General features: G+C 43.1%; 1 protein-coding gene across 17 annotated transcripts in view; it reads right to left on the bottom strand.

Moving 5' to 3' along the window:
* The window catches only part of AUTS2 (activator of transcription and developmental regulator AUTS2), a 1,182,725-nt gene extending 1,156,848 nt beyond the window's left edge, over window positions 1-25,877 (bottom strand). For 14 of the 17 annotated variants that reach the window (XM_054655677.2, XM_054655682.2, XM_054655684.2 and 11 more), the window contains exon 1: window positions 24,397-24,838. In XM_054655677.2, coding sequence (XP_054511652.1) covers window positions 24,397-24,705 — 309 coding nt within the window. In that variant the 5' untranslated portion in view covers window positions 24,706-24,838. Of the gene's footprint in view, window positions 1-24,396 lie in introns of all 17 variants that reach the window. The other 3 variants (XM_519135.8, XM_003318491.6, XM_003318492.7) reach the window with 1 other exon arrangement.
* Window positions 25,878-27,798: the final 1,921 nt, after the last annotated feature.

The following is a 27,798-nucleotide window of genomic DNA, read 5'->3' as shown; positions in this document are numbered from 1 at the left end:
TGGTGTACTTTTGGGAAGATGGAGAGCCATTCAGAGCAGGGTGATTGGAGTCTTGTCACCTGTTTAGTTGATAGTGGCGATCACTAAGATGGGGGAGCATGAGGCAGAGAGGGGAAAGGGAGCAGCTCTCACATCCACAGAGCCCACATGCTTGCTAGCAGAGCACAGATATGTAGCTGCTGGCAGGTGGCTGCAGACAGCTCTCTCCCTCCACTTGCACACAGCTTAAGTGCAGGGATTGCTTGAGGTCCTTTTACCATGAGCATCCCTTTCCAAAGAAAATGGGCAAGCTTGCTATTTAATACAGCTAGACCTTCTCTCACTAAGAATTGAATGATTCTTCAGTGGAAAAAAGAAAAACCATCAGGGCTTTAAATGTTCTGATTGGGTTGGAATGGAGGAGAGATTATTCTGGGTGGATAGAGAGGAGGGAGGAACTTTTTTTTAAAAAAACTAAGAAACCACATTTTATCATGTACCAGATAAAGATACCTGGCTACTGAGACAGGTTTCCTAAGTTACCGGGACAGTAATGACAAGACTCACTTGTTTATTAGAGTCAGAAGATAATCTGTCCTTACGCATTTTCACTATCATGAGAATATTTTCAGTGAAACAGATTGCAGAAAAGATAGATCTTAGAACGTAATCTTAATATCAGCTGTGAGCATTAATAGACAGTCACTGTCAAGAACTGGCTTAAGGCTGAATCAAAACATAGATAAACAACACAAACTTAACATCACCAAAAACTTACTGAAAAGAGTAATTAAGAAACACCACCTACCAAAAGACAATGCTTTTTTCACTTACACCTTATTATACTGTTTCATCAACCTTTACTTATATCTCTAATTTCTTGGGATTTGAGGAGGAATAGAAAAGAAAATTTGAGGAATCTAATAAAAATCATTTTTTGTGGGGAGGGGGCAATGTTCTATTTCTTTACCTGAGTACTGGTTACCTGGGTATTCACTTTGTGATCATTCATTGAGCTGTACACTACACTTTTTCCAGGATGTGTTCTATTTTACAGTAAATAAGGTTTTAAAACCAAATACACAGGAACGTTTTCTTTTCAGAAAAGTTACATAGCATAGAAATAAATTATTGTAAACCATCACCATTACCACTGCCCCAGGAAAACACTCAAAAATATTTTAAGAAATAGTGTTTCTGAAACTTCTATACTGGAACTTGATGTTAAAAACAAACAAACAAAAAACCCTAATGTTCCAGGCCAGGCACAGTGTCTCACACCCGTAATCCCAGCACTGTGAGAGGCCCAGGCAGCTAGATTCCTTGAGCCCAGGAGTTCAAGACCAGCCTGGGCAACATGGTGAAACCCTGTCTCTACCCTCGCAAAAAAAAAAAAATTGCTGGGCATGGTGGTGGTAGTCCCAGCTTTTTGGGAGGCTAAGGCAGGAGAACTGCTTGAGCCCAGGAGTTTGAGACTGCAGTGAGCCATGACTGTCCCACTACACTCCAGCCTGGGTGACAGAACGAGACCTTGTCCCCCCGTCACAAACCCCAAAAAGAAAACAAAACACTAATGTTCCAGAGCCACAGAGCAGGGATTAATGTTTAGTAGATCAGACACAGGGTCCAGGAATCAGTATGTTTAACAAGTTACCATGGAGTATAGATATGCAACTGGGTTTAGAAACCACTGCACAAGGCAAGAACTTGTGATGTGCAAATCTGAAACTACCTACTCCAAATTCTCCATACCCAACATGTGTGACAAAAAATGTAACACAGCCTAGGCAACATAAGGAGACTCCGTCTCTACAAATATATATATATCTCCATCCATCCATCCATCCAGATGTGGTAATGAGCACCTGTGGTCCCAACTACTTAGGAGGCTGAGGTGGGAGGATTCCTTTAGGGAAAAAGTGTAATTATTTGGAAAAGGTTCGCAGAAGCTTTAATAACTGGGTATTCTCTTACCAACTACAAACAATATTTGGCCAAGGCTTTTCTGAATATTTTTCTCACAATTACAATATCTTCCCTAAAAAGGAAGCTGATATGTTATTATCACTATGTAACTTCTGCTGGCAACCCCATCCTGTATATCTAGAAATAGAAACTGTGAAATCAAATTATCTGTGGCCACATGGGATTCCGGGTCTTCAGTAAAATCTGAACATGTGTTTTTCCACAGCACAGTCTAGGAGCCTTTCCCTATTTTCATTATCATTATTACATTGTTGAAAGTTTAAATTTCCAGAGGTTTAATGACAGGACTAAAGTCATTCATTCAGCTAAAAACTCAAAAACAAACTGGAGCCCACAGTATCTAACCCCAGACAAAACTCTACTCATTACATTCGCATTAGGGCTCTTTGAAAGGGTAAATCCAATCCACATTTCCTGTTTCAAATGTATATTCCCTCGTTTTAGATATAACCATATTAATCTGGGTTGGAAGCCACCTAGTAAACTGAATTTTGCTCTCAGGCATGCATAGGCAACCAAAATTCAAGTTAAAGCACTACCCTGGGGTCTTTTATCTGAGAACACAATCGGGAAGCCTGCTGGAAATTTGTTTTGGAATACCAGAGCACTTGTTTTTAAACAAAGCATTAGGCAAGGAAACAGGTAACAACAAAAGGAATCACAGGACCAAAAGAAAAAACAAACAAAAACAAAAAACTAGACTATAGGAAAGTCTAAAACACCAAGAATCAAGGCAGTTCTTTCTACCCTCTTGTGAAATCTTATTTGCCAAACAATAGCGAAAGAAGGCTTGTATTTAGGGTTTTTGTTTGTTTATTTGTTTTTAAGATTTAAGTTAGTTGTGTCCCCACTGGAGGTTAAAGTAAAAAAGGCCTAAATGAAGAAAGAAAGAAAAAAAAAAGCCCTTCCATAAACCCACAGATCATACTAAAGTCTGCGAATGGCTCTTGTATTTCCTCAAATACTTTCTCCTCACTTTTAAGTACGCCTACCAAAGATTAGAAAGACATCCTCGGGAGGAGGTCAAATAACCCCAGAGGCAAATGTTAGCTCCTAAAATGTCTACCACCCTCCTCCCTAGAGCAAAATCTCACAGCACCTAGTTATGTTAATCTAGTTCATCCACAGAAGTATGAGTGACACAAATTAAGTTTATAAATTTTTAGTTCAGTTAGTTTAAAATATTTTTAATGGAAGCCATACAGTGCAGTGAGAAAAAGCAGTGACCTAAATATTAGAAAACCTGGGTTCCACATCCCTGTTCTACCACAGATTCACTAGGTCATACAGAACAATTATATAACATAATTTTATAGCTCTCTATTTTCTCATCTGTAATAAGGTGCAAGCTTAAGATATATTATAGATTCTGAAGACATCCAAAGATAAAGTGGAGGCGAGTGGGGTAGGGGTGGGGTGGGGTGGGTAGAAAAAAGAGTGAAAGTCCCAGTAAAAGCAACATCAGAATAAAACTCTTAAGAAGCATTTATTTAGTTCCCTTATGTAGTGGTTCAAGTCAGGTTCTGGAGCCAGAATGTATAGGCTCCACCACTGACACACTCGTCCTTGGGTGTAAACTCTATGTGCCTGTTTCCTCTCCTTTAAAACAGGAATCAAAATGGCACCAACCTCATAGAACCACTCTGTGAGAATTACATGAGTTGATTTAAGCAATTAGAATACCCAATACTCAATAAATGCTTGTTCTCATTATTATTATCATTGGTGCATCAATACTGGGCTTATGGTGAAGACGAAGTTGACAATTAAGTACTTTCATGTCCTATTCTTTCTAATCAAAGGGGGAACAAAAAGATCTTATATCTCTCTGCATGAGTTCTGTGTACAACCTTCACATCTGGGAACCCTCAAGTCCCTGCCCTTATTCCCAAACCTGTGGATTCAGGCAGATTCACAAGTACTGGATTCTCTATTTGCCTGCATACACCATCCCCAAGGATCCACAGATTTCTAAATGCACCAGGAAAACATAAACTGGTAAAAATGTTTTCATGCCTTTGAATATCAACAAAAACTCATTTTCCACCCACCTTCCCACACCTGGAAGTCAAAATCTACTTTAGGAATCAAAAGCTAGTGAAACAACATATTCTTGCTTTTTTAGTATTTTAGATGATTCTTTTTAAGAGCTCACAGGTATAAAGAGTCCTTACGTGCTGGGAATATTTTTTCTTTAGTCGACAACAATATCTGATGAAGATGGTAATCCAGAAAGGAAATCATATCACCCACTGTTTTCTTCATCCATCTAACATCTAACCCAAAAGCTTTAAGATTTCTTTTCCAGTAATTTTTTTCCCTCAAACTTTCTATTTTCTTCTCAAGATCCATTTTATTGACTAACTCCAAACATGACCTCTAAGGCATTCCCTCTATTCAGGGGTCCATCTGATGGTATTCATCAGTGCCCAATTCCCTGGACAGCTGTGGAAGACTGTAACAGATTTAAGTTTCACTTCTGATTAAGTCTTTTCAATGAAGGTAACCTGATAGCCTTGCCCAGTAGAGAGCCCTAGAAATAAACTTTCGTTTTCCGCCCTCCTTCTCTCAAATTTATGAGCACAGATGGATTAGTGGATTCCACTTCAAGTGGAAAGAAAATCAAGTATCCTTATTTCTTCAGCATCTCCCCTAAGCTTGAACCTTACTGTATGTCATGCTCATTTTAAGCTGCTAATAAAATCCAACCAATTCAAAAGGTCCCTGGAAGCTTTAATGTCTCAGCACTTAATTTCTCTTGAAGAAGTACATTCATGAAGGCATTTGTAATCAAAATCCTCAGAATCAAAAAATCATAATTTAAGCCAAATTAGGCAAAACACTTCCCTACCTGCCAAATGGCTCCCCTAGAGCTTTCTAAAGGAGGATTACAGTTACACATCTTTTTCTGTGTTAGACACATCAAAAAACAATGCGACACCAGAATGTAACACCACCCACTCACCCACCTCTCCCCCACATCCCCAGAATGTCATTCCTTGAGGGCAGAAGCTTTGTTTAGTTCACTGTTTTTATCCCAAGTGCCTAGAACAGAACCTGGCATAGAGAAGAGAAACTCAGCAACTATTTGTTGAATGAATGAGTGGGCAGATGGGGATGGAGGTGCTGCATGGAGCCAAGGCCCACAGAGGATAATTAGGCCACACATAACACATAATTGATAGCACTTCTGAAAGAGGATACAGTCACGGACGTGTCCACAGAGAACTGATCATTCTGGTGGTGGGGCACATCTTATTGTACATCTTACCACATATTTCACTGATAAACCTGTGATGTAGACCAAAAAAGCCCTCAACTACCATCCCACAGCTCAGAGCCTTCCTGTGAAGGTATGTGTGACTCCAGGTTTTCTAAATGTAACCCTGCATCCCCCTGACTTCCAAGGTAATGCTATAACTTTCACTCATCTCAAACACTTTCAACAGACAGTAGCTCCCAATACTTCCGAATTTCTTAGTCCCCTCTCTAATGCCTCACTCCTACTCTCTAAGTACCTGATGCTTATGCTTTGTAATGAATATGTAAATATATCCGCAGCTTGCCTCATAAGGTGCTGAAGAGGGAAGAGTCTAAGGAGAGGAACTCCCTAGGACATTACCCTCCAGAATCTTGAAAAGTAGAACCACATTAAAAAATGCTTTAAGAAAATGAAATATAAAGGCCAGGAGTACCACACATGGCTTGGTACCAGGCATCTGAGAACCCAGTGAAGAAAAACCAAACACAACCCTCCAAACAGCAGGTCTCTTACCCTGACTGCATGATAGAATCCTCGCCTTGGGGAGCTTTTTAAAATTCTGATGATAGAGGTGGGGGCTTCCTGCACCCTCCCAGAGGTACAGGGACTTTTTTAAAGCTCCCCAGGGTATCCCCAGGGTATTCTAATGTGTGGCCAGGTTTGAGCCTCCTGGACTCTAAAACTTACGGTTGACTGTGGTTCCTGCTCACTAAAAATAACCTACAATTTTAAGAAAATTACAGTAAAGTCATAAGGTTTTTTAAAGTTGGTGGTGGGTACATGGGTGTTGGCTATGTTATGCTTTATACTTTTCCATACCTAGAAAATATTTCATAGTCATATATACACATATCTACATATGCATACATTTTTAGACAAATTTAAAGCAAGCACATAGTGTACTGGTCCTCAAAAGCACCAGTACTAAAAAGATGATTTTACATTCCTATGCATTATGGGCACTGGTGGTGTCTGGGGCTTTTACTTCACTGGGGCTAAAAAAGACAGACCAGTTAAAACTGGGTCCGCTGACTTGAAAACACTGGCCTGTATTCTGTAACACACTCTCATGCAGGTCTTGAAAAACGCTCCAGTCAAACTCAGCTCAGAAAGACCAAAGGTACCTGCTGAATCAGGAATCCACCTAAAATCAGCAAAGTTGCCAGTACTGAGCCAGACTGGCTGTGAAATCCTCTACATAAACTAACACCTGGAGTCACAGAAGTGGGTTGTGACAAGTTGGTATTACTCCCAAGGCTAGGCCCTACCTAGAACCATCTTAAAATGGAGGCGAGGGGAGCATATTCCAATTAGTTTATCTAGAGACAAGCTCATCCCCCTCCTCTTTGTCAGAGGCTCAGTGCAGGCCCTGAAGCAAATAGTCTAAATTCAAATCCCAACTCTACAACTCTATCTGCATGACCATACAGAAATTACTTAACTTCTCTGCACCTCAATTTCCTCATCTCTAAAATAATGATAATGTGACCTATTATACAGAGTTGTTGTGAGGGTTAGATGTGTTAATGCATGTAAAGCTCTGGGTACAACAAACATCACAAGCAGTAAGCCTGTGATAAACATGAGCCATTGTGGTTAAAATAATTCCCCAAATGGTGGTGATTCTGGCACTGGCAAAGCCGTTTCCCACTTTGTGATGACTGGGCACTGGAATTCTGTATAGTCTTGAAGCACATCTCTTGGAGGAGCCATACCCACTAACAGGAAAGGAGACACAAATCTTGTCTCCAAAAAGATGCCCCATGTCTCCTAAGACCTGGAGTGGTGGCACAAGGTACAATGAGAAGCTACTTTAAAAGAATATAACGTGAGCTCCAGATGTGCTCTTGTTTATACATCAGGTGGGTGACCTTGGGGAAATTCAAAAACACTTTCAGTTGGGAAATGAGGGCTTTGGACAGTTGCTTTCTGCTGTTTCTAAGTTTCTGGCGTCACTCAGTTAAAGTGACTGCAGGCCCCTCCCCACTCTCTGTCCCCTCCTCAATGGCTTTGTTCCAGCCGCCAACATCTCCTGTGTTGCTCACATACCATGCCACTCCTTCTTCCTCAAAGCCTTTACACTTGTTCTCCCCTTTCCTTGAAAGCTCTCCTCCGGGTTATCTGTATTTCTTGCTCCCTCGCTTCCTTCAAGTTTCTGCTCAAATATCACCTCCTCAGAGAAGCCTTATCTAACCCACCCTGGATAAAACATCACGTAAGCATACACATACAAGTGAGTCCTCAGTTAAATACGTGACGCGATGCATAATGAAAGCAATTTTACCATACATGAGGAGATGGTGCAAACTCCACACAGTTGCCCTGGCCAGGAATCAATTTTTTTTCTCATCAACATTATAATGAAAAGAATCAATGTTATTTGAGGCCCTGCTGTGCTAAGTTCTCACTCTTGCTTTACCCTGCTTTATAAAATCCCCTGTCACCTCCCAACATATTATATATTTGTTTATTTACAGTATGTCCCCCCATCCTTTGTTAGAATATAAACTCCATTAAAATAGATATCTATTTTTTCTAATTTACTATGGTACTTCCTGTGCCTGGAGTAGTGCCTGCCTAGCACACAGAAGCTGTCAATAAATTTTTTTTGAATGAAAGAATAAACAAATCCAGACACTTTTTTCTTCTCAAAGAGAATGTTATCCTAATACATAAGTATAAATATAGAAGACAGGTAAAGGTGGAGTTCTGATTTAATAAAGTCAGGATCTCCCCTCAAATGACTCAGCGTACCCTGAGGTACCCAAAACCACTGCCCATGAGGATCTCCAAAGTCCCTTATCACTCTGAAAGTCCCCAAATCCACATTATTTCTGTTAAACTCCAAAGAAGAAATATTAAATTTGATGAATGATGTTCCATTCTGCGATTTCACTTACTATTCACTGGCAACTACAAAAAGGACCCTGAAAATTCAAATCATACCATGTCCCACAACTGTTGCATCCCTAGAATATTTACAGCCAGATAGTAAACCTATCTAGTTGTGGGGGGAAAAAACATCCAACTACAAAGGGCAGGATTCAGGGCGTGGTCTCTTTCCAGGCTCTATCACATGGTCCCTCGGCCTCTAGGACCTACCACTGAGCCTCTAGGCTGCAATAATCCCATTGCTTCTAAGAGGGGAAAGGAAGAAGGGAGGTGGACTTGAGACCCATGTGGAGATAGATGCTGTACAAGGGAGGAAATATTTGGGCAACATGGCAGCCACCTGGTACTTTCTTGACTCCACCACTTAGTCTCTTTTTATATCTAAATGACCCCCAAATAAAATAATTCCTGGCTTAGCCTGCTTTGGGCTCACATTCAGAAAAACAGAGGTTGAGGGAGCATCCTAGAAAAGAATTCTGCACAGGACATGAATAGTTGAAAAAAACACTCCTGAGAAGCCAACTGGCTGCAATACTGTGATAGAGGCTTATACACAGCTAAAGGACCTTCTCACAATTGCAGGGAAGATATGAAATACACTCAGCAGACAAGTAAATAGGACTTTTGCAAATCTCTATCATCCAGTCTAGCAGTGCTGGACTAAGCAAGAGTCATCGATTGCAAGCCTGGTGACCCATCCTCTAACACTGTAATCTAATCCTTAAACTAAAGACGATTTAATGCCTTTGCATGTCCATATGTTTTCTAATGATGCTATTGCTGTCAGCATGCTACAGGAGTGCTTCTTGGAAGATGGAAGTAATGACAAAGTACATCATTGGAAAGGCAATTATATGCAGTACTAACCATTTTACAATGGCCATATGGGCTGTATTTCAACAATGTAATTTCCAAATCAGGCTGAGCATAAATATTTGTCTGTCCCTAATCCCAGGTACACCATACTAAACAAAATAAGAGTACAGCTGAAATATGGGCAGCAGATGTAGAAATCTACAACAAGAATGCTAAAATAGGCCGGATGCAGTGGCTCACACCTATAATCCCAGCACTTTGGGAGGCTGAGGCAGGCAGATCACCTGAGGTCAGGAGTTCGAGACCAACCTGGCCAACATGGAGAAATCCTGTCTCTACTAAAAATACAAAAATTAGCCAGGTGTGGTGGCGGGCACCTGTAATCCCAGCTACTCGGGAGGCTGAGGCAGGAGAATCGCTTAAACCCAGAAGGCAGAGGTTGCAGTAGGCCGAGATCATGCCACTGCACTCCAGCCTGGGCGATAGAGCAAGACTCTGTCTCAAAAAAAAATAATGCTAAAGTAATGTTCACCTGTAATCAGAAAATAGATGGCACCCACTACCCTGAAGTGAAACTGACACCCATCCCTGACAGCCCATCTTCACACTATGTTTCTTTAATCAAAATCATCACAACAGGGGTATTATAGACCACCAGAGGGGCAAGGAAGGATACAAGGAACAGTTAAAAAGACACAGTTACTATCTAAGGGTTTACAATCTGAGACAGGCCCTAGAGTCAATATAGAACTTGTATTTTACAAATACATAAAATCAAAGCATAAAAGATCACCTTTAAAGCCCTAGACTTTGTGGTTCCTTTTACAGTTATATTTAAATTTCAAAGAACATGTTTTGACTTGGGTCTCCCCAACAATTACAATCTGTAAAATAGAATTCTAGTATGGTATTTCCATTCTGGACATACAAAGGGGCAATTGTGCTTATTGAGACAGTTGGAGAGAGAAAGGCAAGACTGTGTGTCTCAGAGCATGGTGATTCCAAGAAGAAACTGCCACCTCTCTTCATACGGACACTCAGATGGGCGCAGTGGCTCACACCTGTAATCCCAGCATTCTGGGAGGTGAAGGCAGGAGAAGCACTTGAGACCAGGAGTTCTAGATCAGCCTGGGTAACATTGCAAGACCCCATTTCTACCCCTCCAAAAAAAATTAGCAGGGGTAGTGGTTCACACCTGCAGTCCCAGCTACCTGGGAGGCTGAGGCAGGAGGATCACTTGAGCCCAGGAGTTTGAGAATGCCTGGGCACACAGCAAGACCCTGTCTCTACAAAAAAAAAAATTAAAAAATTAGCCAGGCATGGTGACACACACCTACAGGTCCTCAGGAGGCTGCAGCAGGAGGATCGCTTGAGGCCAGGAGTTTCAGGATGCAGTAAGCTATGATTACTGCTGCACTCCAGCCTGGGAAACAGCGTGAGATCCCATCTCTTAAAAAAAGAAAGAAAGAAAGAAAGAGACGGAGAGTGACTCTTGAGAGAAGTGTGTAACTTGACTGATCTTCATATTCATCTAGAAATCTTTAGAAAATTCAGGCCCAGTGAGGGTATTCTGTGTGTGTATCTTTATACTAACCCCCATTCCTTGTAAATGAATGGTAATGGACCAGTTCTGAATCGTGAAGTCCTAGAGAATGACCTGTGAGGAGGCCCATCTTAGCCGAGGGGAAATGAGGAGGAGCCTTCTCAAAAATGTACAGTACTCTAAATGCAGTTGGGATTTCCTTAAGAAGTAAATCTAACAGTTATATTCATTAGCATACTCTTTGTAGCATAAACAAACCTTAACAGGGTGGAATGGGAAATGGGAGAGAACAATTTGCAAATCTGCTTAGAATAATGAAAGGAAACAATGACAGAGGAAATCAATGGACTATTTGTCACCTGGTATCTTCAAGATACAGATATCAAGAAAAGCAAAAAGAGCTATTTAGTGTGGTCTTTTACCAGAAAGAATAGAGTTCCTAATAGATTTTAAAAAAATACACCTAGCCCTCAAAACAAGGTCTCTTTTATTGGGAAATAGATTCTCAAGACAAGTGCTGCTTCCTAGAACAGTTTAAAAGCAGACAAGACAAAATACTTCAGAATCTATAGCAGAATATAAGCTTATATGCACAGTAATCTGTGAGGGCATGCTAGTCCTCATTCCAATTTTACATTTGTGTTCCAGAGAGCTACTTTTAGAATTCAGTGAGATAAATGAGTGCAAGGGTTTAGAACAGACACTGACATACAATAACCCTCAATATCATCAGCCTGAATCCTTGCCTTTGACAATGGTTTAAAATCTACCTGAGTAGTATAACCCGGGAAAAGGTCAGATTTTATAACAGGGAGAAACAGTGAAACAGAGAAAAAACAACAACGAATATGTTACAGATATATTGTATGAGTGGCAGCAACCTAACTGTAAGCTCCAACTTTTCAAAGGAAATAAAGACCTGGACAATAAGTACTCTCCCCTCCCTAAATCCTATTATTATACCTAGAAAATCCTTTGTAACAATTTTCAGCACAACAATGAACAAATGTGGTCTACTAGAGACCATGTGGCCATCTTTCACAAAATGCATCTGTATGAAAATGAGTAAAGGGATAAGGAGCCCAAGCTTTCAAGTCAGGCAAAAACTGCTACATTTCTTGCCTCTCTTATACTGATCCTGGCCAAGCTGATTTAACGGCTCTGTGCTTCAGTTTCTTCAACTATCAAACAGAGATTATTATTCTTTTTTTCTTGGGGTGCGTCAATGGGATAACGAATGCAAAATTGCTAGCACAATGCCTGGCACAAGGCGAATAGTAAATAGCAGCTCCCTCTTCAAAAATTTCTTTTCATGGAATTGTTGTCAACTGTAAATAAGCAATGACTGAGTACCTACTATGCATAGATTACTGAGTGAAGAAAGAAACAGTTCTGAAAGCCTCAAATATCCCCAGAAGGATATATACAGAAAGAGTGCAGGGGTTACATTTAGGCAGAGAATATAGAGAGAATAACAATACATAAGAAATAAAAGGCTGCGCAGTGGCTCATGCCTATAATCCCAGCACTTTTGAGAGGCCAAGATGGGAGGATCGCTTAAGCCCAGGAGGTCAAGACCAGCCTAAGCAACATAGGAAGACTCCGTCTCTACAAATAATAAATTAGCCAGGCGTGGTGAGACGCGCCTGTGGTCCCAGCTACTCAGGAGGCTGAGGTGAGAAGATCACTTCAGCCCAGGAGGTCGAGGCTGCAGTGAGCCATGACTGTGCCACTGTACTCCAGCCTGGGCAACAGAGCGAGACCATGTCTAAAAAAAAAAAAAAAGTTTTAAAATAGAAATATAGGGAGAAAACTCTGGCTCTCTCTTTTCCAAGGTTCTAGTCTTAACTCCCAAAAAACACACAGAAAGCCATTACAAAGCATAAAACAGACCAAGGAAAAATTAATAGCACTTGAACTTCCCACCAGATCCCAAAGTAAACATGAAGCCCATAGTGTCACAGTCAACACTTCAAAAAACTCCTTCAGGCGGGCCCCAAGATCTCCATACATGGGAAAACCATGTCAGAAAGATGAAATACCCCCAAAACTAAGAAATAAAGCATTTCTCAGACCTAATCATTTCTCAGAAATAATCCATATCCCAGCATTAAGACTATCAATAATGTACTATCATTAATATTATAATCATCGTCAGTGATTCTGGAAACAACTAATAGCTATAGTTAAAATTAATTCTAGGTTTGAAATATAGATAAAAGGATAGTTTTACTGGACAGTTTGAAGCTTGAATGATTCAAAGTGGAAAGCCACATTGCCAAAATAATTTACAATTTTTAAAAAATGATCAACAGAGGTAGAGGCAGTATAGACATGCTGAGTTAAACAGATTTTAATGCTTTCAGATATATGTAAAACTACTTTTAAACACAGGAACCATTTCTGGAATCACATTATACTTCAATATTTAAAAACATTTATATTCTTTCAACTGAAGGTGACCTGGAACAATCTGGTCCATTTCTATATTAGAGTAATAAAACATTTTAAAACAACACAAGTGTCTAACACAGCAGGTCTCAACATTCAGGTGTGAAATCGCACCTCCCAGCACACAGGCTGAATTATCCCCCTGCATCTCACCTGCAATTATCATTTGCTCCCTCCCCAGGTGGCTCTAAGACACCACATATCCTCCTAGGCTCACATCTGGAAATACAAACTCCCTCTGGGGGCCTCATATGCTAAGGGAGTCAGAGAGCACAAAAACAAAAACGTGATGCTGGCTTGAACAACTTCTGAAAAATAACTACTTTCAACACACATATAAAAGTAATCTGATACAATTAAAATACCCTTATGTCACTACGGTTAGGAATAAATATTTTTCCAAATAAAAAGGGTAAATTTACTTCACAGTTCTGATAGAGGCCAGCTTCTTCCATTAAGGCCAATTCCAAAAATTTAGCAAAGGATATTTCATCAGTTCATAGGGTATAATTAGATGTTTTGATTAAAGCATTTTCCTCCCCTTGTTAACAAGATATAACAGATGTCACTGACTTCCCTAATAACAATGCAGCCCTGCTTTTGGCATCTTTACAATTTTAAAACTGAACTATCATATAGAAAAATTACAGCTAGGGTGTCTCGATACAATCATGACTCTGAAGTGGTTATGACACGCCTGGACTCCCCAATGGAACAGATATGGAAATCATATTCCATATTCATAGCTGGGAGCCCTCCTTAGCAAGTACTTGAAAACCAAGCTCTGAAATCTGAATGATGCGGGCTTATTCAAATCACCACCAATTATTCCTGGAAGCACCGACCAAGTGAGGTATAAAACCTGAAGAGAAAATGCAAATCTCACAGTCACTGTCTTCCAGGAGCACGGGGAACAGAGCACCGGGAACACATGCAGGAAACTGTCTCAGAGGAAGCAATGCCCATCTGAAGAGACTCACTCCACCAAAATCCCAGCCTCCCTGCAGAGAGGAGGAGTACTATAGTTGATAAAAAGGACTCATATTTTTCACAGCAAGATTCCCCTAGTGCATTTGATCCAATTTACAAAAATTCGATTTACACCAATTTTGTCAACATATCAGTCCAGAGAGTAACTAGAGATAGGCCTGCATTTTAAATGGGAGGCAGAGCCTCTCTGATTGAAGTTCAACTCAAACATCCTGGTTTAACAACTCCATTAATGAAATGAAGCACAGATCTAAAGATTACTCAGCCCCTTTGTCAGTCGCATGTGTTATTTATAGGACAGCATATCAATCATGTCTTCCCTTTATTATTTCCTACTTTCTGGTCCTAAGCTATTTGGTCTGCCAAATTAATACAATCCATGGCTGCTCCAAATCTAAACAATGCTTGGTAAAAGATTAATAAAATAGTTGGGTTCTCTGCAACCACATACACACCCAGGAAGATTCATCAATGTCTTTTTATTTGCATATTTGGCTGACTGCCCCCTACAGCAAATATGTAAGGCACAATGCTCAGGTATCCTGGTTTATGGTTTACATTTAATTCAGGGTGTCAATCTGCTTCTGTTTTAATTACATCCATCTTGATATGTTATTACAATCCCATGAAAACTTCTTTTCATTATATGAATGGCTATGAATACATACACATGAGAAACAGTTGTTATAAATGTTCTGGTTCAGCAATGAACAGGCAAGATGCCTTAGTCAACACGTCATGTGGATTTAATATTTTGAGTATTTCCTCGAAGAAAATTTTGGTTGAGCCTTCAACTCCACTATACTCCAAAGTTCACTCACTCCATACATCCTGCTACCAATGTTATGAAGTTGCTCTGAGTTTCCACAGATTGCTAGGCTAAAGAAAATATTTTACACAAAGAAATTATGTTAAAAATTTTACATGGGCCACATTAAGGTCATCTTACTTCCAAATAATTATTTTATCTTTCCACTAGACATTCAATGATGAGAAACCACCCTAATATTTATTTTTTTATTTTACATCCTTATAAAAGGGAGGTGGGAGGCAGTGTTTAAAAACGATGAATGTACCTACAGAGAAAGGCCAACTAATTTCAGGGTGATACACTGGGAGAGAGCGCAGGGAGAGAACAACGCTTTTTAAAGGTTCTTGATATTGTGTAAATCAGAACATTTCTTAGCTGAAATGGGAAGCTTTACAATCATGGGTGCTCATCCACATTCGTAGTAAGACTTTTTGTTTTTAAAAAATCTCCTTCCAAGGTTCCCAATCCTTGGGACTCCCCCGTACTAACTTACAAGAAGCAGACTCCTAGATTCATAGGGTAACAGTGAGAGCCTCTAAATCCCAGTGTGATCTTGAACAGGTCAATTAACCCCTGTGGGCTGTTGTTTTCATTTGCAAAATGAGAGGTAGAACTACATCACTAAAGACAACATCTGTGCCTCTGATGCCACACAGCTTAGAAAGCACATCAACTAGCAATGGCTGGAATAAAATGGATCAAAAGGCTGCTATGAAAAAGTTTAGGTCCTAACTTTAGGATACCTCCTAAAGATTTAGCTCTGCATATTAATCTCAAAACTGTAATTGTCAAGCAATCATAGTGACCACCGTAACAAATGAGGGAGCAGACCACAATATGCAGTAAGACACACTAATCAAATGCTTGTTTCCCTTTTTGCTCCAGTGAAAGTATAATGTCAACTATATAAAATCATTTCTTAGAAAAGCACGGTCCACGACCTTCATTCTCTTTGCCAACTGAACATGTACAGACAGAATGGGTGGAAGTCACTGCAATTTCTATCATGTGGCTAGAAAACAAGTAATAATCTAATGTTCAATTATTGTGCTATCCACATCTTCATTCTTACTTTTTTTCTTTGTAAAGATTTTAACTATAGAATATTTCGCTAAACATTTAACCAGCAACCTTTAGCCAACGAGTATAACTGAACAAAGAGATCTAGAAGAAAACAAGAAAAAAGAAGTCTACTTCAACATAACAACTAAGAAATACTTATAATATGGGACTGTAATCTCTTAATTCCTCTTTTTAAGTTCTAAAATATTACTGCCATCAGAAACTTTACAAAAACTTAAAATGAGATTTTGTGCTGCAGACGAGGGTAGGTGTGGGGACAACAAGGAAAATGAGATCCCTCAGGTGTCATCACAACTTGTCCCTGGCAATGACTAAAACTCAGTCTCAGGTTTAGAACTTAGCCACAGTTTGAAAATATCAGATTTCTTGCCGGGTGCAGTGCCTCACGTCTGTAATCCCAGCATTGTGGGAGGCTGAGGAGGGTGGATTGCTTGAGCCCAGGAGTTTGAAACCAGCCTGGGCAACATGGCAAAACTCTATCTCTACAAAAAATACATAATTAGCTGGGCATGCTGGCATGCACCTGTAGTCCCAGCACTTGGGAGGGTGAGGTGGGAAGATCACCTGAGCCCAGGAAGGTCGGGGCTGCAGTGAGCCATGAGCATACCACTGCACTCCAGCCTGGGCAACCAAAGAAAGACACTGTCTCAAAAAAACAAAATAAAAGAAAGAAAATATCAGATTTCACCCATGTAACCAAGAGTCACAATCTATATTTGCAGGCTGTGCTTCAGTTAATAGCAGCCACACAATACTTGCAATTTAAAGACTTTCTGCCAAAAATGAATCCCAACTTGCATTAGCAATTTTCCATTACTTACAAACTGTGGGCTTTTCTCTTGTGACTCCATTTTACTGCACATGGGTTTTCCAGGGCTCCAGAGGTAACAAGGGGGTATGGCACCGTGAGGTATAGTGCAAGCTAAAATGACAGTTAAAGTCATTTTAAAAATATTTGTATGTAGTTGATCATTTATAAGGTTTGCTCTGGCAAACAAACTAACTAGAATTCAGACATAAGCTGAGAAATTAGAAAAGTGAGCTGTAATGGCCAAGAAAACTGTGGCAAGCAATTCACCTTTAGAGAGCTAAATTAGAGTTCCTCAAGCAGATTGTCACAGTTCAAATAATGAAATTTAAAAATTTTTGAATTTCTGCGTTTCATACACAATGTCCTAAATGCATTACCTTTTATTAACAGCATTCATAATTTTGATAGCTCTACCTCAGTAACGGAAGAGAGAGAAGGAAGAAGGATATGAAGGAGAGAGAAAGGGAGGAAAGGAGAGAGGTGGGCAGCAGGTGAGCGGGGAATCTAATTGGACCCTAAGAGAGCCACATACACTAATATGTGAAATAAACACCTTCAAAGAAGGCACCAATTCATATGATTTCAGGGTCCAGAGCCCCTTGCAATGGATGGAATCAGAGACCTGAACAGGACTAAGACATAGAAGCCTGTACTTGTCTAGTTTCTTCCTAAACAAGCAGGGGCAGTCAAATTCTAGAAAACTCACTCCTCCCCTCCTCATACTAATAGCATAAAAAGGGCCTATTCTTTGTGACCTCACAGTATGTATTAATTGCATACCAACAGATGCAAAGCTATAATAGAAACTATCATTACTCTGCTATTGTGTTAGAAGAAATGAAGGAGAACACGGCTCAGATTTGGAAGAAAGAAGACACACTTAGGGTCTCACCAGTCTTAAATTCTATGTCCTCTTCACCTCCCAGAGGGGAAAAAAGTCTACCTTCATGGAACAGGTTCTGATTATATAAAACAGTTCTGCCCCAGCTCACTAATTATTTTTGATCTTCTCCTGTCTCAAGTTTTACCAAATTCATTATCATATTGCTCTTCTAAACTTCAAAGATCTAAGTTTTCAAATCTACCTGAATCTTTTCAGAACTTTCTAAAATTAATAGTTGCTCTCCCATTACTAGGTTCTTTATCCTACATCTGCAGCATATTGGGTTTAATCCTAATTCTGAAAGAAAAAAAAAAGTTGCTTCTTGAGGAGAAAAAAAACAGCATGAAACACTTTTACAAAGTTAGGCTGCATTTAGTATATTATGACTACTATACAGGATAGGGGTAAAATAAAATAAAATGTAAAGCCACTAACCCACCATCCTTCACCCTTTGCGTGCATACAGGTGCGTGCACACATACACAAACACCCGAAATGCCACAGACCTTCTCGTCCAAAGGCTTCCAAATCTCGTAGCTCTGAAGACCTAAATTATTCCTAATAGCTAGCCTCAACTATTGCTGTGTCCATCTGGGGACCTCATTTCTAATCCTAACATTCTTTAAAACTAAATAATCACCATTTATCTTTGATAATACATAAAACTGTGGTGTAGAAGAGTCTCAGAATCTATCACCCTCAACACTCCTTGAATCATGTTTACTGTTCTGTTTTCTTAACCCTTTTTCAACAGTGAGAACTACAGAACACTACTCTCAGGATCAAAGGCTCAATTCCTAACCTCACAATTCATTTTTTAAATTCACGGATTCATTTACATTCTAATTCCAAAAAAAAGGTGCAAGTAGTTAATCTCCACAATTAACAGAAGCTGCATGGAATCATCATATCACAACGTTCAACCACATCTCACATAAATACTCCTCAAGTGATGCTCTGCCTTATAAAGTAAAATAATGAAACTCAGTAAGTACAGTAAAATACTTGAATTCATAACCACACACACTATTCACACCCTTCCTTTCCTCCAAACTCTCATCCCTTCTCAGATCCTAAAGCTATGCATACTTTCAGAAGTCAAATGCTGGAACTGACCCATTTATTTTACGGTCCCATGGCCAAATTTTCCAAAAAAGAAAGTGAAAAATGCAACAGAAACACAGTTCCACAGCTTTTCCTGGCTATGTAACAGCAAAAGAGAGGTTCTGACCGTTTTTTGAACTACCACTTCATATACAGCAAGCCAAAGGCAGATAATTTGAAATCGTTGTTTTAACATCAATGTCAACCTCCTTTCCCAACCAACCTTTTTTTACAGGTTGCCAAAGAGCAGCAATATATGAAACCAGAAGGGACAAAGAGGATAAAACATTGGCTGAAGGGCAGCTTGGTGGCATCAGAATTGGGCTAGTATCATCACACTGAAAGAGCTATTAATGAGAACCACTCACCAATATTCACCTCCTGGTGGGGTTGGTAACAATCAGTAAAAAGGCAGATGTCAGGCAGGAAAGGGGAGCAGGAAAAGACATGGACTAGTCTCCCTCACTGTTTACATCTTCCTCACTTTCACTCCCCTTGCCACTCCTGCTTAAGAAGCAGCTCCCACGCACCGACTACAAGCTTCTGTGCCTGGTTTTCCAAGTCGTCTACCATCAGCCCACTCACCCCAGACTCAGAGATCACCAGATTCCAAGATCTGGAGGGACTTTTTTGGATCCTTTCTAGTATTTCCCATACTGGATTATAGATTACAATGCAGAGAATAAAAGTGCTCTGTGGTCAAAATAGATTTAGGAAATTAGGCACAACACATTGCCTTCTCTGATATTCAAAATTCACATTCACACAATAGACTTTTAATTCTGACAGAACATGGCATCCATTTAATTTTGTCTAGCCCATCAAGTTTCAGAAACTATTTGGCGGTAGATCACTCTGCTTCAGACTAAAAAACAATTTATGAACATCCTGTAAAGCTATGTTCCCTTCCAGCTTGAGAAGCTTTACTCTAAACTAGTTTAAACCTCTCCACTAATGGATAAAGGAAATGATGCTTTTAGAAAGTTAACTTTCAAAGGCCACACTAGTTAGGCAGGCCAAGCCTGGCATGTGGGTCTCCACAGGTCTCCTGCCCCACTAACAAGCACTCTTTACTTACCACCTTTGTACTCATTTCCACCAGCCTTTCCTTGCCCCCAAGTCCTAACCATGTAGCATCTTGTTCCTGTGCCTTCATTATTCCTTTAGAATGCTCTCCCTAGCTCCAACTCCTTCCCCATATATCCAAATCACTTCACCCTTCTAGGTCCCATTCCCCACCCATGAAGCCTTCTTGAACACTTCAGCCTATCTCACTAGCCTGTCTCTAAAAGCCTATGGTGCTTAGTTGATATCAGGCATTCAAGTACCTGTTTCAAAATTATTTCATAGGTGCTGGCTTTATCAACTAAACTACATACTTTCTCAAAACGCTAGATTTATGTTTGGTTTCTCTATATTCTTAGTGCCTTGTACATATTAAGCACACCATAAATATCTGCAGACTGACAGAAGGCATGTGACTCATGTTGTTTTTTAAACAACTAAAGTGATTTGACCATAATAAATTGTGAGAGCCTATTAACATGGCATGTTATAAGTACACCAAATTCTGTATAGCCCACTTATGCTACTGATGTGTGGGGTAAGCCCTGAAAACAGAGCCAGGAAGTGAAGACCACATCAAAGTCTTGGTTTGATGCTCTAACCACTAGAAATGAGTCTTCCTTTACTTTCATAAGCCTATAAAGCTCCAATTGGCCTCTTTTCTGCTAATTCCACAAATTTCATCTTAGCTTCCCTTGGTCAGCTGTACAAAAGGAGGCTGCCCTAAGAACCCAGTGCACAAAAGAGGAATGAGGGGAAAAATAATGGATTTGCAAAGTCAAGTTTTCAGCCATGGTACTCACGTGGCTTCCTAATAGACACAACACAGAAAAAAAACCCAAATAGCAGAAAGCCAACACTATCTAACACATCAGGACACACTGATGGTAGTAGGACCCCAACATTCCCATTTATACTTTGCTAAAAGCCACTTTTTAAGAAAACTAGACATTTTATCTGGGGATTTTTGCTCTCATCCTGTCACTCGAAGAATATCCAAACAAACAATATACTATATACCAATGTTAATTCTGCTTCTCAACTGCATAATGAAAAGAACACCACGTTCAACTTTAGCCTCCTCGCCTACCCTCTTATCTTCTATCATGAGGCTCTTCATAATCATACACTTGAACTTCAGGGCACAATTACTCAAGAGAAGTGTCCCTGTGAATATGAAACTGTTTCAGCCAGTTTCACTGCCTATAAAATGTGAGACTTGTCAAACTACCCCTAAAGCTTTCATCATCTCAAAAAAGAATCCAACAACAGCAAAAAATAATCAAGATAAAAATGCAGGTTCTCATTAGGCAAGTTATCACTTTTACTCCAGTATCAGTAAAATCAGTTGAACTGGAACTATTTATATTAGCACATTTCATAATGAGTTAGGAGCCTCTTTTTTAAAAGAGAAGTCCAAAACCAGCTACTCAGAACAAAATCATGGAGTCAAATAATGTGTCCATTAACACACAAAGTATGCTACTCCACTGTTTGCCAGCTATTGCTCTGAACTGGCACAAGCTATAAACCTAGCTGTGCAAGCCAATATTTCTGGTTTCTTTTCACAATATCATACCAGCAGCAGCCTTAATGACATGTGGTGACAACTGATTTCATTTCTAAACACAAGGCCTGAAAACATACTACGTATTTAGGATAACTCTTAGCATCTATAATAATTCTTAACTTTTACAAACAGTCCCCCAACACACATTTTTGTCCAAGCTCATAGTTTAGTTGCCTGTTCCCAATAAGCCCTCACATTTCTTGGTGATAGTTCAATAAATCTTCCAGACTGAATAGAGTGGACCACCAGAGGTTTTAATTTAACAATCACTAACACATATGTTCTGACCATCCAGCATGGACACAATGTGATAGCACGCAGCCAACAAAACTACCTTTTGCCAAAGAACCAGACATATATGATGATTTCTATTTCCCATTGTGTGTTTTTAATCTGACAAATGTATTTACGGCTTCCCTACAAAAGTTGGGCCTCTTAAAATGTAAACACTGACAGGATATTTGATATTAGTGAACTGTTATACATTCATTTAAGTGTGATAATACTGCTGTGCGGGTTTTGGTGGGGTCTGAGGATTTTTGGAGTCATTATGGTTTAGGGATTCATACAGAAGTATTTCTGTATGAGAAATATGGATGAGATCATATGTGGGAGAGGAAATAGATGAAATATAGAAAATACAAGATGAGATATGAGTTGGTAGTTCTCAAACCTGGATGTTGGGTGTTCTACTTCTGTATGTTTAATTTTTTCTACAGAATTTTAAGTAAACTTTTTTAAAAGTTAGACCTTTTATACCTACACATAGATAGACATATGATATTTAGATATGAAGGTGACATAGTATTCAGCTAACCAAAATATCCTGGATTTTAATCTAGAAAAGTAGCAGAAAAAAATAATCAGAGCAAAGAAAGAAATGGTATTAACTGTACATTTTGAACTTGGTCTGCTTTTAAAATTACAAGTTTTTTAGGCACAAAATAAACTAAAATGAGCACATTTTCTCGCAAAAGCCAAATAAATAGATATATATCACAAGCCCAGTCAAATACCTATTTGTTAAAAATAAAACCATCAAAAAGAACTGCATAAGTGAGATACATACACACACACACATATATATATATACACACACACACATATATCCCTACTTGTCCTCCAAAAATGTTCGTGGGAATCCAGTGGCCCCTCTTGATTGTTGAGCTCAGGATAACCATGCAGAAAGCAGAACCACTTGTAACCAGCTCTTACAAGTACTTTCCAAAACAACCACAGACAGCAATGATGAACCAAATTCCAAGCAGCATGTTCTAATAGGAACATGCTGCCATTTCAACTCCTATTTTAAAACAAGAGAGAGAGACAGAAAGAGGTCACACTGTATGGTAACCACCCACCTTGGCAAACTTAAAGCCACAGTTGGAATTATTCTAATAAGTGGTGAACCTCAACACTCAAAATTTTGGCCAATAAAGCACCAATTCTAGAACCAGAGAGTAACTGATTCAATCACTAACATCAAAATCTATGACCACCACCAATACCACCACCATCACCATCACCACCACCTGCACCACCACCACCACCAATACCTCCCTTACTCCCAACCACTGGCCACCATCCACCACCATCACCACCAGCAGCCCAAACCAAAAGCAGTTCACACAGAAAAGGACAACACTGATAGGAAGCCTTCCTTTGAAAAAAATATTTAAAGCTGACACCCAAACACATAAACAGAACCAGCAATCTAAACCTGTACAGTTACTGTATGTGAGATTTAAGCTGTCATTAACAAAGCTTGCATCTGAGCATGTGAAACAATACCATAATAACGCAAAAAAAAAATGGAAAGGGAAAAGTTTCCTTCAGGAACCTCAAACCATCACATCAGGTGCATGAAACACTATAAGCCAACTATAAACCGTATCTTGGTTTTGTGCTTAAGAAAGGCGGACCAACTCTGCAGAATCTCAAAGCCTTCTGTGTGTGTGTGCATGGTGTGTGGGGGGTGGGGACAGGGAGGTGGGGGAGGAAATTAGGCGGTTAAATTTATAGAGGCCAATGACCAATACCACACCAAAGGAGACAGGTCCAGGCAAAGACAGTTTCCCCCTAACCCTGGACAGTCTCCCCCTCCCTCCCTTTTCCCTTTCCCCCTACCCTAGGAGCCAGTTGGCTGGAAGGAAAATGTGCATTTGAAAATCAACGCTGCAGGTGCCCAAGGAATAAAGAAAGACACACACACACAGACACACACAAAGCCAATCACTTAGAAAGAAAAAAAAAGAAAACACAAAAAAGGAAAGGGAGAGGGACAATTGGTGACAAGCCCTTCCGATAGCAGCTAGGATTTTATTCTTCCCTCCCACCAGTCTTCCCTGGTGTACCTTTTTCTGTCCTTTAACTAAATTGCTCATGTACACACACACATGTGCCTATGTATGTGTATAGATAATATTATAATTAACCCTTTCTGTAACAGAACCCCATACAGAATACAGAGAGCTATTCCACCCTTCCCTCTTCTCTCCCCTCCTCCCTCCTTTCTCCCAACCAGGAGAAAACGCCCCCTTCCCCAGCTTCACCAAAAAAAAAAAAAAAAAAGAATATGGGGGGGTAATGGGGGGAGGCGCAAAGAAATCACAAAACCCCATCAGTCTCCAGTCCCGAGGACACCCGGGAAAGGTATATACTACACAGACACACACACACACACACACACACACACACACACACACACGAACATATGACTGTAGAAAGCACACAGAACCGTCCACAGGCGCCCCAAACCCAGCAAAGAGACTTCCACCAGCCAAGAAGCCATGATTGGGGAGGGAGAGGAGGAAGGAGTGGGGGCAGAGCTCTCTGTGGAGAGGGGGCGCATTGTTGTGATGCCCGAACCCCTTTCTTTCTGCCCATCTGCTGTGGAGGGGGTGCAGGGAGGGGGCGCAGGGGAAAGGCGAGCGAGGAAACGAGGAGACCAGGCACGGCTTTGCGACTCCCTCCTGCTGCCTGTCTGCCCGCGCCCCCAGCTCCCCCCACCAACAATAAGACCTCAGCCTAGACAGACAGACAGACAGACAGACAGACAGCCCGGAGCGCGGCGAGGGAGGCAGGAGAGCCGGGCGCAGCCGAGTGGGGTCGTGCATAAAGGGAACCCGGGGAAAGGGGGGTCCCCCTTACCTCCAGCGCTTCAAAAGTGACAAAGCTGGTCATGGCAAATCCATCAATGATGTCCTCTTCTGCCGAGGTGGACTCTCTCCGCTTCCTCCGCGGGGGTCTGGGCCGGGACGGGGCGGAGGACGGGGGCTTCCCATTGTCTTCCTTGTCGGAGCCCGACGACGAGGCGAGTGAGAGCGCCCGGGTCCGGCCAGCCCCGCCGCCGCCGGCCGCGCCGGCCCCCAGCCCGCCCCGGGAGCGCCTCTCCCGGTCTCGCTGCGACCGCGACCGCCGCTTTTTGCGGAGTCCATGGCCCCGCGTCGGGCCATCCATGGCTCTGCTGCGCCGGGGTCTCCCCGCTCGCCCGCCACAGGCTACGGCCGCAGCCACACACAAAAAAATTGACACCGAGCCCTCCCTCCCCCTTCACGGCTTCCCTCCGCCCCGAGGAGGGCGCGGGGGAGACGGCGGCCGAAAGAAGGGAGAGAGGGGAAGAAAGAGAGGAGAAAGAAAAGGGGGAAGGGGCGGAGAGAGGGGAGGAGGGACGGGGAGCGAGGGCGAGAGGCGAGGAGCCCAAGTGTGGGGCTCCCCACAGCACCGAGGGTCGGAGATGCCTGGGAGCAGCGCCGAGCAAAGTAATGGCTGAACACACAGGTCTCCTTTAGAGGAAAAAAAATAACTCACCAAGCAGGCAATAAATCAGAATAGCGGAATGCTTTGATCAAGAGACTGGGAGGCTCCGGGGAGCCCTCCCCGCGGCCATTCTCCGCCGCGCCCCCCGCCCCCCGAAAACGCCCGCGCCCCCCTCAACCCGATCCAAAATCGGGTCCGAAAAAGGTCGCGGGAAAAGTGGGGGCAATGAACTTCACCCGCCCCTCGCGCAGGAAAACACCCCCGCCGCCTCTCACACACGCCTCGGAGAAAACTCACTCCCAGGCTCCCAAATTTTTAAGAAATGCAGCCAGGGGAGGCCGGGGCTCCGGAGCGACCCAAGAGGGGCGAGACCCCCCAGAGAGGGGAGCATAATAATGCAATCATTAGCGGAAGAGAGGGCGAAACTGCGAGCGGCGGAGGAGAAGGGAGGCGGAGGAAGGGAAGGAGGATGCTGCTGGAGCAGTTGTGGGGTTTGCTTTTCGGTCTTCGAGGGGGGAGGAGAGGGAGATGAAAGAAGAGAAGAAGCAAACCCTGTCGCTGCCACCCGCCCCCCTCCTCACAAAAATATTTTTTCCAGTCCCAGAGAAGAGGTCACCCTTCCTCAAAAAAGGGAGGGGGTGAGTCAGTCAGTCGATGAGGAAAGCAGAAAGAAATCTCCAGCGGGAGAGACACCGGTGTGCCGCCGCCGCCGCCGCCGCTTCTCTCGCCGCCCCGCCTGAGGGAGAAGCGCAGCCGGGAACGCTGCTCTCGCCGCCGCCGCTAACGCTGCTGCTGCCGCCGCCGCCGAGAAAGCCCCGAGCCGGAGGGTGCACGGCGTGTCCCCGGGCGGCTGCAGCGGGAGCCCGGGCACTGCCCCATCCTCCGCCCGCCCGCCTGCCTCGCGCAGCTCCCGCTCCTCCCCCTCCGCGGCCAGCCCACCGCCGCCGCCGCCGCCCGCCTCAGCCCAACCCAGCGCCCGCCCGCCCGCTCGCTCGCTCGCTCGCTCGTTCGTGCTTTCGCTCGCTCGCTCGAGTGCGCGCGCTCCCGCGCACCCGCCCTCCCCGCGCCTCTCTCGGCGCGCGCTCCCGCCCCCGCGGCCCCGGCCGGCGGGATCACGTGGACGGCTGGGCTCCCTCCTCCCCCGCCCCCTCCCCAGTTGTAGAGTGTGTAGAAAGCAAAAGGCTGGGGGCTGGCCGCGCTCGCGAGCCCAGGGCATGCGCGCTGGGGCGGCCGGGCCTGCGCACTGGGGGCGGTGGGGAGCTGTGAGGGGGGCGGGGGCGGGGGCGGGGGCGTGGAGGGGGCCGCCCGCGTGGGGTCGGCCGCGGCCGGGCAGAGTTGGCGCGCCAGGGCGTGGAAGCCGCCGGAGGATCCCGCCTGTCGCAGCGGGGACGCGTGCGGGCCCCTGCTCCCAGGCCACTTCGCGCGCGCGCGCCCCCCACATCCTCCTCGGGACACTTGTCCCTGGATCCTCTACCCCTGGCCGGCCCGAGGCCGCCTTCTCGGGAAACCCCACCAGCCCCCAAGGGTGTTTTCCCTTGGCTACCTGCGCTGCGAGGAGAGAAGGGAATTCAGAGAAGGGGTACAAGGGGGGCGTCCCTGGGAGGGGGCGCGACTGGAGGAGACAGAACGGGGAGCGGGGGCCAAAGCGCGGGCCTTTGCTCCGCCTGGGCGCAGTGGGAGCACCAACTGGCAGAGTTGGAAACTTTTCCTCCACGTGGCACCACAGTGCGTGGACGAGTGACCCCGCGCCCGGATGACCCCTGGGATCCCCGCCTCGTCTTCCAGCGGGGGACCTTGGGACGCACGGGCGGCTTCAGATCCGGGAGCGCGAGGCCTAACAGCCGGGGGCCGAACTTGAACCTCGGAGGCGGCCGCGGGCGAGGGGCGGGGCCGAAGGGGCCGGGACCGCCGCCCCAGCTCGAGGACCCGTTAGACCGGCAAACCGCAGTCCCTGCCCCGCGGGCTTCCTTTACTTTTTGGGAGTCGGGGGCGGTTTCCCTGCTTTTTCCACCACAGCCCCTCCTCCCGCCGCGATGTGGCTGATGCCCATAAAAAGTTGTATTAAAGAGCTGACTGCAGCCGAGAATCGATCAACAAAAGCGACCAGCCTCTCTGGGTAAAATAGCTGTGCGTTTTTCAGGGCACTGGAATTGATCTATACGGATCAGAAAGACCGACAGCCCGCTCTCAGCAGCCTCTTGGATACGCTTCACTTTCTGTCCAGGCACATAAACACCACAGCACCAACCCTTCGTCCTCCCTAGTAGCCCATACTTGTGGAGGAAGAAAAGGAAAATAAACTGGCATGTATTAATTACAATGGGCCAGGCACCGTGCTAGAGCGCTGTGCATATGATTTCACCTCTTTAGAATACAAATGTACACATTTTATTAGTATTACTGGAAGGAGGGTGGTAGAGAAAACAGTAAGGACGTGTTTTCTCTCACAATCTGACACATCTATGATTGAGTGATTGATTGTTTTTCATTTAACAATTATTAGGCCTTACCAGGCTTAGCAGGCACAGTTGTAGGTGCTGGGAATACAGCGTTGTACAAAACAGAAGAGATACTGCTTCTTGACGTTCTAGCAGGCAAGCCTCTCTCGTCTTATAATTCCTAATAACAATTTAATAGGTTGTCTTTCTCTTGTTTTAGGTCACACTCCTTCAGCTTCCCCGTTTCTGAATCCCAGGTCTGGATCTTTATGAAATCAGATGGAGAGGTGGGGTTGGGGGGACGGTGGGGGGCAAGTTGCCAGGAACAGAAAGGAACATCCACCCGACTGTGACA

This window comes from Pan troglodytes, chromosome 6 (assembly GCF_028858775.2).
Source record: "Pan troglodytes isolate AG18354 chromosome 6, NHGRI_mPanTro3-v2.0_pri, whole genome shotgun sequence".
Taxonomy (NCBI): domain Eukaryota; kingdom Metazoa; phylum Chordata; class Mammalia; order Primates; family Hominidae; genus Pan; species Pan troglodytes.
Note: the sequence above shows the minus strand (reverse complement) of the source record. Positions and strands in the feature narration are given on the sequence as shown.